This window comes from Falco punctatus (genome assembly GCF_963210335.1).
Source record: "Falco punctatus genome assembly, chromosome: 8".
Classification (NCBI taxonomy): domain Eukaryota; kingdom Metazoa; phylum Chordata; class Aves; order Falconiformes; family Falconidae; genus Falco; species Falco punctatus.
In genome coordinates, this window is record NC_137588.1 from 59,952,550 (window position 1) to 59,965,130 (window position 12,581).

The 12,581-nt window shown below is 39.0% G+C and overlaps 1 protein-coding gene across 4 annotated transcripts; it reads left to right on the forward strand.

Moving 5' to 3' along the window:
* Window positions 1-87: 87 nt before the first annotated feature.
* CLK4 (CDC like kinase 4) lies at window positions 88-11,651 on the forward strand. 4 transcript variants are annotated; one of them, XM_080398457.1, is made up of 14 exons: window positions 88-218; window positions 2,219-2,278; window positions 2,909-3,066; window positions 4,104-4,329; window positions 5,536-5,626; window positions 6,026-6,092; window positions 7,005-7,121; window positions 7,226-7,392; window positions 7,494-7,588; window positions 8,732-8,861; window positions 9,194-9,276; window positions 9,748-9,827; window positions 11,133-11,220; window positions 11,299-11,651. In XM_080398457.1, the coding sequence occupies exons 2-14, from the start codon at window positions 2,225-2,227 to the stop codon at window positions 11,434-11,436; spliced, it is 1,494 nt and encodes a 497-aa protein (XP_080254583.1). In that variant the 5' UTR covers window positions 88-218; window positions 2,219-2,224; the 3' UTR covers window positions 11,437-11,651. The 4 variants fall into 4 exon arrangements, with proteins under 4 accessions (XP_080254583.1, XP_080254584.1, XP_080254585.1 ...); XM_080398458.1 differs by having other exon boundaries at window positions 2,915-3,066; XM_080398459.1 differs by lacking the exons at window positions 4,104-4,329; window positions 5,536-5,626 and having other exon boundaries at window positions 118-218.
* Window positions 11,652-12,581: the final 930 nt, after the last annotated feature.

The following is a 12,581-nucleotide window of genomic DNA, read 5'->3' on the forward strand; positions in this document are numbered from 1 at the left end:
CGGCGGCCTGGGGGCGGTGGCTCGGCTCTTCCCCTCCCCCCACCTCCGCTAGGGGGCGGCCATTACGCCCGCCGTGCGTGCGTCTGACGTCACCCCGCACCGAACCCGCGAGAGAGAGGGAGGAGCGAAGGAAGCAGTTTCTCCGCGCTTGGTCGTGGCCGCCATTTTGTTTCTGTGCGAAGGGCGGAGACGGGTCTCGCTCGCCTTTTTTTTCAGCTGTAAGTGGTGGAAGCGGCTTTTTTCCTCGGGCTCTTTTCATCTTTTCATCTTTCCTTTTTTCTCTCTCTCCCTTTTGTTTCCAGGGGGTGCGAAGCAGCGGGGAAGTGGAGGGTTGGGGGGGGGGGGCGGGGGCCAGCTTGCGTTGTCTCCGCGGCCCAGGGAGCAGCCCCTCCACCGCCTGCGTGAGGGGTTTATTGAGGCGGTATTAAGGTAGGAGGAGGGAGCCTGAGTACACGACACCCCCACCCCCCCCGGTCAGGGACTCCTGTGGCGGAGGGGCGCTCTGCGGGCGGTGGGGGGGCTGTGGTGGGCAGAGGTGGGGCCTCGTGTGCGGCGGGTGCTTGTGTGGGGGCCGCGCAGGTCGGTTGCTCAGCCCGGCCTGCACGAACATGGCTGCGCCTCCCCAGAGGGCAGCGCAGACGAGCCCTTACTACACACACACACACTCGGTTCTAGAATGCTCCCGAGGGAAGACCGGCGTGTAAGTGGACTTTGTGACTGTGGGCTGGGGTAGTGGGTGTCTGCTGTGGGACCTACTCCTGCGTGGCTGTACCCCACACACTCAGATCGGCCTGGTGCGGCGGACTTTAGTCATCTCAAAGGAATAAGCCTTTGACCTCTTCCAGTCCCTGCAGCCAGCCAAGTTTTGGAGGAGAGACATTTAGAAATTGCAGTGTAGGCAGCTTACGACAGGACTTTTGTGGCCTTCCTGGGGCCCTTCATGAATGGAACTTTTACAAAAGGTCGGTGGCTCCTGTTTGGGAAACCTTATGGCGAAATGTGGGAGTGAAAACGGCCTGTGATAGGGATTTGGACCACATACTATAGGAATGCATATGTTCGTGTCAGCTGTCAGTATTACATAAGTGAAGTGCTTCGGTGCATAAATTTAGAGGGAGTGCATAATAGTCAAAAAATCTTAAGGTGGCTCCTACCGTAAAATGGATCGTGGCCGCTTTGGGTCTTACACAGACCGACTCTTAACGATTTCCCCCTTATTTGCATTTCATTGGCTACTTTAGGGACAGAATTTGCAGCTTCTTAATTCCAGTAAATCTGTACGAGCTTGAGTGTGGTCATGCCGTACACCCCTAAGCCCCCCTCTGCAGGACACTTTAAAGGTGGTTTTATTTAGGTATTTGTCCGCTAGAGAGTCTTTAGTGTAGCCTGCCTTCTGCCAAATGGGGAAGGAAAAAAAAAAAGGCAATCATAAGTAAAATCCTCAATTCACCTATAACTGAGTATACGTGGACCTTTTCACCTCAGAAGTAGAATAACCAGAAACCTGAGGGTGCTTTGTGATTTATGTAGATTGAAAATAAAGGAAAATCGTTTGGGAGCTGCATAAGAGAAGAAATTTAGGCTTGTAAATGGAACACTAATCAGTTTTAATTTTGTCTTGATCCTTGTGGTGTCTGTCATTCAGCACATTAGTATTTTTATTTCTTGTTGATGTATCGTAAGTGAGTAAGGTTTTTGGGAGACCTAGAATCATGACTGACTCAAAAGGATGTACCCGTCATTTTTGCAGTTTGTCATTCTGTTTACATGGTATTTGTATTTTAAAAAGATACCTGTAAAAAACTGATGCAGATGTCTAGTGTGTGGTGTTTTTCAACTACCAGTCTGTCACAAATATTATAAGTATCAGAAGACCTTTTTCAGAACAGGCCTGTCATTTACATATTCTCAAAGTTTCCTTCTTAACGCCTCCAGTCGGTATAGAGACAGCCATCATTGTTGTGTGTAAATTTATACAATCGTGGGTTATTTTTAGTGCGATCTTTGTTTCTAAACTTTTCTTGCTGACACTGCTTGCAATGGAAACAACTTCTTGTCCTGTGTTAGTTCATTCTTCAGAATATACTGCAATAGATACATAAGCTTATTCTTACTTTCAAGCACTTCTGGCAAAGAAGAATAAACAAATAATGGCAGGTTTTGTTATGCTCTACAACTCTGCAGCTGTGTTTTACTTTACTTTTTTTTTTTCTTTCAGTTGTGCATGTACCTGTTTGAACACAGAATTCCTGCATATAACACCCAGCAACGGAAGCTGGTGGGTTTTGTCTTTGGTGAATCAGCTGAATTGTAAAACACCCTCATACGTTTGCATGCTAATAGGGTTCAAAAATTGTGGGTTGGCTCATAGTACTGCAAAGTTATGTGAGTTCACTGTGATTATTGCTAAAACTTTAAAAGTATCTGTTTAACAAGGATCTGTAAATACATCTGAGAGACGTTTTTGGACTGATGGTCCATGTTTGACTTTCATGTAGTAACTGATGTAGACTATAGTATGAAGAACTAAATCCAGGTTATATTGGAGAGGATGTTTGAAGATTAAGGTCTCTCTCCAACAAAGACTTTAAGGAAATTATTCTGTTTAGTCACTTGAGAGTTTATTTAAAACAGGCTTTAATGACATGTTTGAAGCTATTAAGTGAAGATGAGTTGGCCTATTTAATCTTGATTTGTGTTTTGTAACAGTGTTAGGAGGAGAAAGCCATGTCTGCTCCCAGACCAAAATAATATGTGGGGGAAGCTGAGGAAAAATAATTATTTGAGGAAATGGTTCTTTCTGGTTTTGTTACATTTGATCAGACTACAGTAGTTGACTTGCATCTATAAATACTAGTGTAATGCTTTTGTCTTTTATGTGGTTTTGTTGATTTGGGTTTTTTTTCAGTGGCAGATGCGGCATTCAAAACAATCGCATTGTCCTGAATGGGATGACAGAAAGAGCTGGGATCAAAGAAAGCACAGTAGCAGCCGTAAACGCAGGAAAAGGTCCCACAGCAGTGGACAAGAAAGCAAGCGCTATAAACCAAATCACATTTCAGAAAGGTATAAGATTCTGAATTGAGTAGCAGTAATGTTTTTATCACGTCTAAAATGAAACATTTTGAGGATAAGAGTTTTAAAGGGCCCAGACTTGGCAATTCCTTAAGGTTTGGCTCACTTAAGATGAGCTTAAGAAGTAGTTGGTTTTGTTAACACAGTACTTGAATTGTTAAATAGAAATTCTTTAATAAAACCAAGTAAATGTTACTAGTATGTTACACTGTTGTCGGTTAAGTATTGGTATTGAATGCATTGGATATTAAACTTCAAGTAAAAAGTACGCCTTTTCATTTACTTAATGTGAACTAACGGAAGAGAATGTTTGTTTAGTCGTTTTATGCAATGGTAAGTATGAGTTTCTTACTGGTTTGGAGATGGTTTGCTTTTTCTCCCACACTGCTTTCACTGGAAGGATGTGTTTTTCTATTCTTTTTCGTTGAGAAGATGATCCCATGGAATTCTTCTAAGAGCTTATGCTTAAAAAATTTTGGAAGGGGTAGGTGTACAGCAACGTGGGGGCTCTTGGCCTCAGCAGCTTGTTAAAAGTTGGGTTTTTTCTGTGCAGAAGATCCGTGATCCAGGTACTCTGAGGTTTTTAATGTTCAATGCAGTGCACTAAGAATGCTGCTTCTCTTAGTCTCCAGGTTTTGTTTTTTAACACCGAGCTTTGAAAGTGTAGAAGGGGATTATTGCTGTATCTGGTGTTTTAATCTGTGATTTAGGAGGCTGTAATGGAGTTGCTCAGTATATTTTAGGAAGTGTTTCTCCTATTGAGTTTGAGTTTCTTGTTTACTGTGCAAACTGGACAGATTATATATTGTTTGTGTGGATGGCCGCTGTGTATTTGAGACTGGCAATGTTGTTAGATTCCTAATAAAGGAACTTTAAAAGCTCCACTATTCTTGGGGAGGGAGTCAATTAGAAACATTCTTGGTGTAAAGACGGATACTATGTAACTCTGTAACTCAGCTCAAGTCACTTATCTTGTTGGAACCTCAAGTTTTTGAAGTGGAGAACATTCACTTAAAATATATTTTCAGTCATTATTTGGACGATAGAGCCATAAATGAAAGAGACCATCATGACCGGAGATATGTTGAGGAATACAGAAATGACTTCTGTGAAGTATATGACCACAGGCATTATCACAGAGACTATGAAAAGAGTCACCATCATCACTATAGCAAATCCTCTGGTCGGAGCAGGAAAAGTAGTCATAAAAGGAAGCATAAGAGACATCATTGCTCCAGTCACCAATCACATTCGGTATGAGTAATTTTTAACTTTATTATTAATGAATTAGTGGTAATAGACTTCTTAAGTGAGTGCTAGAACTTCAGTTCCTGATCACAGTACTTTAAGAAATACTGTATTATTAAAAAAGGATTTGTAGTTGAGTCCATTTGTGAGCATATGAATGTGTTCTTAGTTGAAACTTTTGGATCAGAGCGTTGGGTGGGGGGTGGGATTATTGTCAGTACTAGCTATACACGGGACACAGGTGGCTGATAGTTAAGATCACTGGGATTAATATGAAAAATGTTATCTTGAAATTGAAAACAGGTAACTATCCTATTTCAAAGTACAGTTGTCACTTTTTAGTTTTACGGCATAGCGAACTGTGTTTTTTCAGGTAGAATGTGAGGTGCCATCCATCCTATTGCTAAAAGTAATTGAAGTGACATGCCTTTTTAATGTAAGCTTAATTGGAAGTATGAAACGTGCATGTCTGGTAAATTGATAAGAACAATTCTACACCTGATTCCAGAAAACTTTGATAAGCCATGTGCTTGGCTAATGGCAGCTAATGTCTTACTGAAGCTGGGATAAGCTTGCTGCTTGCCTTCTTTGAAGGCATGCTCTCTGAATTTTTCAGTATTGGCATGATGCCCACTGATATATCTTCAGCTCCAGGTGTTTTATATCATATTTCTGCAGTAGAAACAGCAAGTTGTATTAGATTATACAATGTGAATTAAGGACTTCGGAGTAATTTTTCTTCTCTCTCCGAACGTGAGGGAAGTAAAATTACTTTTTAGTTTTTTATATTTAGATTACATGAACTGTAAGTTTTAAAAATAGAAACATTTCACCTGACTGTAAGCTTAGATATGTAAATAAATACTGTTTTTTTGCTGTTTGCTAGCGAAGTATTAGAAATAGCTATGTTGCAGTCTTAATCTGTCTTCAATTAAGCCACTGTTTGAGAGACAAAATTGTGTTGTTTTTTCTGTTGCTTTTATCACTTTAAGTATTTATCTGAAAATCTGTTCCTTGCCATGTTTTTCTTCTGTAACATAAACTGTGCCCTGTGAATTTCTGGGGACTGAATTTGAAATTGCTCCTGCCAACTGTTCGTGGCCTGGTGTGTAACTGAATGCCTGAATATCTCCCCGCTGAATGAATTGCGTATTCTGCCCTGAATTCACTCTGATATATTGATTGGCTGGACGATCTTGGTGCCGTTTCCAGAAGAGTCACCGAAGGAAAAGATCCAGGAGTGTAGAGGATGATGAGGAGGGTCACCTGATCTGTGAAAGTGGAGACGTTCTAAGAGCAAGATGTATAGAACATTTTTCAACACTTTTAAAAAACTTTTCAGCAAAAAAAATCTGTTTAGAATAGTATGTCAGAGGAGGGGGGATAAAGAAATCTTCATTGCTCTTTTTGTTCTGTTTTTTTTGTGCTTTTTTGTTTTTTTGCATATCTTCTTTTCTGTAGAATTTAAATACTGTGTTCAAAAAGTTCCAATTAGTAAATGAACTTGAATCTTGAGATTAGAGCAAGAGATAGTTTTTTTGGCTAACTGTTTTTATGACACCTGTCCAATAAAATAATGCATTCAGATGCTGAGATTTTAAGTAATTATGCTTTTGTAATGGCACATTTTTAAGTCTACATTAATAATATTCAGTCTTGTTTAAGTAGTTTTATAATTCTAACTTGTGTTTGTTCTTTTTAGATGAAATTGTTGCGACTTTAGGAGAAGGAGCTTTTGGAAAAGTAGTGGAGTGCATAGATCATGATATGTAAGTGTTGGTTATAAGTGGATCTCATGACAAAAGACACCGCTTCACTCAGAAATCAAAGATCAGAGACCTTTTTTACAAGAAGGTTGCAGTTCAAATAGTGTTGCAGTATATTTAAGTAATTACACTGTTTCTGAGAGCTACCTTGTAAGCTTATCTGTAGTTCAGAATTTTCAAGGATTTTCAGGTGATACCACACCTGTCCCTGATAGTTTTTAAGGTTCTTCAGTTATCTCTTCCAGTACTATTAATGCCTTTTGTTTTTTTCTGTTGCCCTGTGAAAGGCCCTTGAATGGTATTGACTTTATACAAGATGGTATATAGAGAAGTACTTTGTTTCTCCTCTAAGCTTTTGAGAATCTGTCTTTAGCAATAAATTGCCTGAACCATGTTTGTCTTATAACTAAGTTGGTTTTTTTCCTGTACGAGCTGTATAACCACATGGTGCAAACTACTAAGTAGATGTCACCTGCCTTTGTTAAAGAGGGAGAGCTAGGATTTGCTTAGTTATATTTCTCTGTTGGTTCTACAAGTGCTTTTGCCATAACTGGAGAATATGAGGGTATATAAAGAGTGCAGAATTGTTTTGGGAGACTTGGCTTTTAGAAGATGATGTGCTGGGATGCTGAGAAAACAGTTTAGGTTCTTGTATGTCAGAATGCATGGTGAAAGCATTGCTTGAAAGCAGTTGCTTACAGCTGGTCGAGCTGTAAATTTCTTTTGTCAGACTCCATAATCAAATTACTCTTCAAATTTTTTCTAAATGCACAGTACTCCAGTATCCAGTATTCATAAATCTCCATGACTTCAATCTTCCTGTGTTTCTCTGATTAAAATAGAGCTGATTAAAATAGAGTTTTAAGTATTTAACAATAATTGATTCAGTTTGCAATGCTTTACTTTGTTTTAAAGGAGAGGAATGCATGTAGCAGTTAAAATTGTGAAAAATGTTGGCAGATACCGGGAAGCAGCCCGTTCAGAAATACAGGTGTTGGAACACTTAAACACCATGGATCCAAGCAGCACTTTGTAAGTATAAAATTAGTCAGCGTACTAAGGATTTGCAGAAGATAATTATTCAGTAAACTGGGTCTTCATTTGCTTAATTTTTTTTTTTTCTTCCTTTTTTTAAGTCGCTGTGTCCAGATGCTGGAATGGTTTGATCATCATGGACATGTTTGCATTGTTTTTGAGCTGCTGGGTCTTAGTACTTATGACTTTATTAAGGAAAACAGTTTTCTGCCATTTCATATTAACGACATTAGAAATATGGCTTACCAAATTTGCCAGTCTATAAACTGTAAGTAAATCTCAGTGCTCTTACCAAGTATGTTCTTTTATTTCTCCTTTTAAGAATTTTCTGTATTAATTATGGAATACTGGTGTTTTTCTTCCTTGTAGTTTTACACCATAATAAACTAACTCATACTGATTTGAAGCCTGAAAATATCTTGTTTGTGGAGTCTGATTACATAGTGAAGTACAATGCCAAAATGGTAAGTTTGTTCTTTGTTTCTCCCAACTTGAATTGGGCTACTTTTGAATGTTTAGTTGTGTTTAGTGTGGTTTTTCAGGGGTGTGGGGATGGGGATGGGGGTGGCAAGCAGGTGGGGAATTGTGTAGAAAGATCAAGTGGTAAGAGTTATATTTCCTAGAAATGTTTTTTGTGCTCTTTGAGATGTACTAACTTTCTGCTAAGCAAGTAACTTTGCTCTTATTCAAACTAAACTGTTTCATCTGATCACTACTTAAGTTCTTTGCTGTTTAATGAAGTTCTGGCATTCCTAGGGAGCATTATATTAATGGCTTTGAATTTACCCAGGGTTTTGCCTTCAAATTTCTTAACCCATTTGAATCCCTTTCTTTAACACATCCCTGTGTTTGAGAGGAATGTTAGATCTGCTTTCTATCCGATTACCTTGGAATCTGAAGTGCTTGTCAGTTTTGCAGTCATTGGCATAATAGCTAAGATGGATTCCGTGTTTGTCATCAGCACGTGATGTTGGCCGTTGGGCAGTGTTATAATTGGCATGAGCCCTGAGTAAGACTTTTCTTGACCAGTGTCTTCCTTATAAATCTAAGAAAATGCTAAGACACAACATTAGGATGAACCTGTCTGCACAAATCACTTCTAACGCTGGCAAGAATACAAATTTCTTTTTATGTTGCCACTCTTTTTTTCAAACTATAAAACCTTGTTGGAGGCAGAGAAGCAGTGTGGACTTCACTGCCCCTAGTTTATGCATAAGGCTTGATCTTTTTTTCGGTTTAGAGCTAAAATTATGTAAATGAGTGTGCACCAGTGGGCAGAAAAAAGCAGGACGGAGTTAACAGCTAACTGAAGTTAACTTGAAGGTTAACAAAAGAGGAAAGGAGCTCTGTTACTGTGGGGAAAGGTCTTTCTTTACTCAGCTGTTTGGAGTATTCAGACTAAGTCACTTTGTTAGCAGCTCCTCTTTCTTGGAGCTTGAGCTGAATAGTAGTTGATGTATTTGGAAGGAGTATTTTGTTGCATAGGTTTAATTTTTAGTGTTTTATGTTAACTGGTATTTTGAAGATGAATCAAGATAATGTGAATATCGTTTGCTTAAGCATGCTTCTGAAAAATACTAACAAATAGCATTTTCATTTTCTTGCAGAAGCGAGATGAACGCACTTTAAAAAACACAGACATCAAAGTTGTTGATTTTGGAAGTGCAACTTTTGATGATGAGCATCACAGCACATTAGTGTCTACAAGGCATTACAGAGCTCCTGAGGTTATTTTAGGTCAGTAAAGACTTGTAAACTTTCTGACAGTTAATTACAGTTCATTCAGATGTCTTTACTTCATAAACTGGGGTAGTTGCTCATGGTTCTAACAACTCTCAGTCATTTCTCACAGATGGCGATGGTAGAGTTCTTGAGAGTAAACAGCAGAAGAAATACTCTAAAACCAAAACTAACATGTTCCTTTCCTACTTTTTCCCACAAAGGTCTGGGGTGAAGTCTGGAAGGGGAAAATGGGTATCAGTAGATGCATGGAAAGTGGGCATGTGCTCTGTGGATTACAAGTTTTGAGAATATATTAAAAAGTAAAACAAACTTTGTTTATTTGGCAGCCCTGGGATGGTCCCAGCCTTGTGATGTTTGGAGTATTGGTTGTATTCTAATTGAATATTATCTGGGATTTACAGTGTTTCAGGTATGTACATAAAATTAAATAGAACGTTTTTGCTACAGGCTACTGATTTTGATCTTTTAATGACATGTACTTAACTGTTACTGTAAAAGGCATAAGCTCACAGGCTTTTTAAGGGTTACACAGATGACACTGTAAAGACAGCATACGTGTATGAAAATGTGGTGCCTTGGGTATCTCCTTCAGACTGTTTAAGCCTGTCTAGAGTCTGAAGATACTGCTGGAATGGAGAGTAAACAAAACACACTCTTAAAAAACTTGGTTTATGAACTCTGTTGTTCAGGGGACTCTTAACTGAAAAGTGCTATATAACAAGCTGCATTGCATAATCTATTTTTAATAATTTAATGTGATAATGTATAAAGATACTGTGACAGTACTCTGGCAAACATCTTGTTAATAGATGAGTGTTGTTACCAAGCGGCTGAGAGTAGAAAAATGTGTTAAGTATATTCATTGCTTTTCCCACGCCAGACGCATGATAGTAAAGAACACTTGGCAATGATGGAAAGAATACTAGGGCCTCTGCCAGCTCACATGATAAAGAAATCCAGGTGAGTTCATGACAGAAGAAGTAACGTGCCTAATATTTTCCTGTTACAAGAGAAATTTTAAAGTTTCCATTGTTAGCTGTGAGTTTCTGAAGATGAACAAAGAGTTCCAGGCTTCTTGTTAGTTTACTGCAAGAAATTGTGTCAGATTTAGGTGCATTAAATAGTTGACAGTAGTCCTCTTTTCTGGTTTTAGTCTGAGTTGCCAGCCATCAAGATGTGCCAACCTCTTGAACAGTAACTGAGTATGAATGTTCTTTAGTCTTTAAAACTAAGTTTGCTATGATCAGCAGAACAGTAGACACCCATTTTTCTATTAACTATGAGAATAAAGAACTTGCTGCCATCAGAAGATTTATACTGAGAAGAAAGAGGGTCCTGTCTTGCTAACACAGTTGCCAGCCTCTTCCCCCGTCCCTTCGTACCCCTCAGACATTTGCTTCAGTGATCTTTCTCTCTTCCTCAAAGATAACTACATGCAGCAGAAGTTTCCCCCTTCCATTGCAAGGAGAAGCAGCCAGCCCAGGGTTCTCCCCTAGCCCCCATACATGCAGAATCCAGAGTATGTGAGATTTGATGGCCCGTTCTTTCTGCAGTAAGCTGTCCTCTTGCCAGCTAATCCTAGATAATCCTGTAACTCATGTTATAGTAGAACTGCAGTAGTTCTGGGTTGGGTGTTGTATTTAGTTTATTACAGTTGTTCAACTGATTCATAATGCATTTTGAAAAATGAGAAGAAACTTAAAAGCTGCAATTGGAATAGATTCGGGTATTTAAAAATAAAGTGCTACTGACGTAGCAGTATTAATCTGATGTTGAGGTGTGAATTTCTCAGAACTTAATTTGCACTGGTAGTCTCATGCATCTTATACTTTTTCAAGACATTCAGGATTATGTCATTTTGTTAGATAGTTGCTAACCACTTAAACTCTGCAGATTTTATAAGAAATGTTTTTTAAAGAGCTGATAGATTGACAAGTTGTCTTCTTGCTACTGGCAGATGAGCCCAAGTTGTTCTGTTGGAATACCTGAAAGCATCAATCTCTTTAAATGCCAGTAATGGAAAGGATGTTTTCAGTGGCTTCTTTGTTGACTGGAATATTGAGGGACCTGTTTTCTAAATATTGTGACAATGGTAGTATAAAGGCAGCGGGTCTCTGTGAATAAGTATTTGCTTAAACAGATGTTAGCTCCCAAATGCAGAGGGGTGTGCAGGAACACTTTTATGGTGTTTCAAAACTTCTTAGAAAGGCATCTGCCCACTTCATGTGCTGACACTATCTTAAAATTATTTTCCTCGCCATGCAGAAAGCATTACTTCCACCATGACCAATTGGACTGGGATGAGCACAGTTCTGCAGGACGCTATGTTAGGAGACGCTGTAAGCCTTTAAAGGTAGGAGACAGCCTTTTCATTATTTTGTTAGTCGCAGTTGCAAAAGATCTCTCTAAATTACTTCCTTTTTTCTTTCAGGAATTCATGCATTGCCAAGACACAGATCATCAAAGGCTGTTTGACCTTGTTCGCAGGATGCTGGAATATGATCCAGCCAAAAGAATTACTCTTGATGAAGCCTTGCAGCATCCTTTTTTTGAACCATTAAATAAATAAATACAAAGATCTTTTATGCTTCTTCAAGGAGATTTCCTAGACTGTGTCAGTCAACAGAGGTTGCATGAAACTTTTGTAAACTCTAAATTATTTTGTACAGTTAAGTCTGTAAATATTTACAAATGTTTTGTATAACTGTTAAGTTTACCTTGTTGAACAGTTGTAGTCTTATGGGTATCAAAGTGAGAAATAAAAGTAATTTTCATTTTTGAAAATTGTTTTCTGTTTCAAACTGCACCCCTCAATGGGGTTAATTGTTTGACTTCAGATGAAGAGATGGTATAACTGAACCTGTTTTGAAAACACTTAATGTTTTCAGCTAGCTTCCTTTTATTAGTCATAAAAGATTTGAAGGGCTGAGGCTACCAAATCATGCAGTGCAATAATTTTTTTATACCATCCTGAAAGAGGGTTGAGAACAGGTTTTTGTGCATCAGCTTTTTCACAGATTTTCAGTTAAACAGCATGCATCATGCTCTGGCTGGCTAGTTAGTCTCTGGAAGCTTAAGTGATGCTTTCAATGTTGAGTATTTATAGGTAGGGTTTTGGTTAAGGTCTGAAAAGTGACATTTCATATTTTCAGTGTTGATTTGTTGAGGATCAGCATTATCATGATAAAGGTTTTAGAAGGATTGCGCTGCCCCTAGAGAAAAATGCAGAGGAATGCTGCCTGCCACAGAACCGTGGCATATTTAAGCCTTTCTCTTGCAATAGTAAGATCATTCAAAAGTCTTCAGATACATATTTCTGTAGAGCTTGATCTCTAATCGCTGATAAATTTAGTAACCTTGGCAACCGAGGAAACACTGTCATCGGACTATAGTATCGGGAGGAGGAGGATGGGTTTCCACTTGTGACTCCTGAACTCACGTGCTGAGTTGAGATGAAAATGGTACTGCTTTCCCAACCCCATTAATGCGCTCTGATAGGTTTTGCTTTTCCGTGTTTTTAAGTTGATGGTTTTTTGGTCTTGTTCAGTGCTCTCTTCATCAGTTTAACGCAGGCTTGCAGAGTTGGAGGGAGGGAAGCTTCCATGGTGGGGTTCGTTTGGGCTGTCTGGAGATGCATTAAGTTAATTTTGGCCACTTAACTTTGGTCCTGACTTCACCATGCAAGCCTTTCTTAAGGGGGAGGAAACAGTAAAT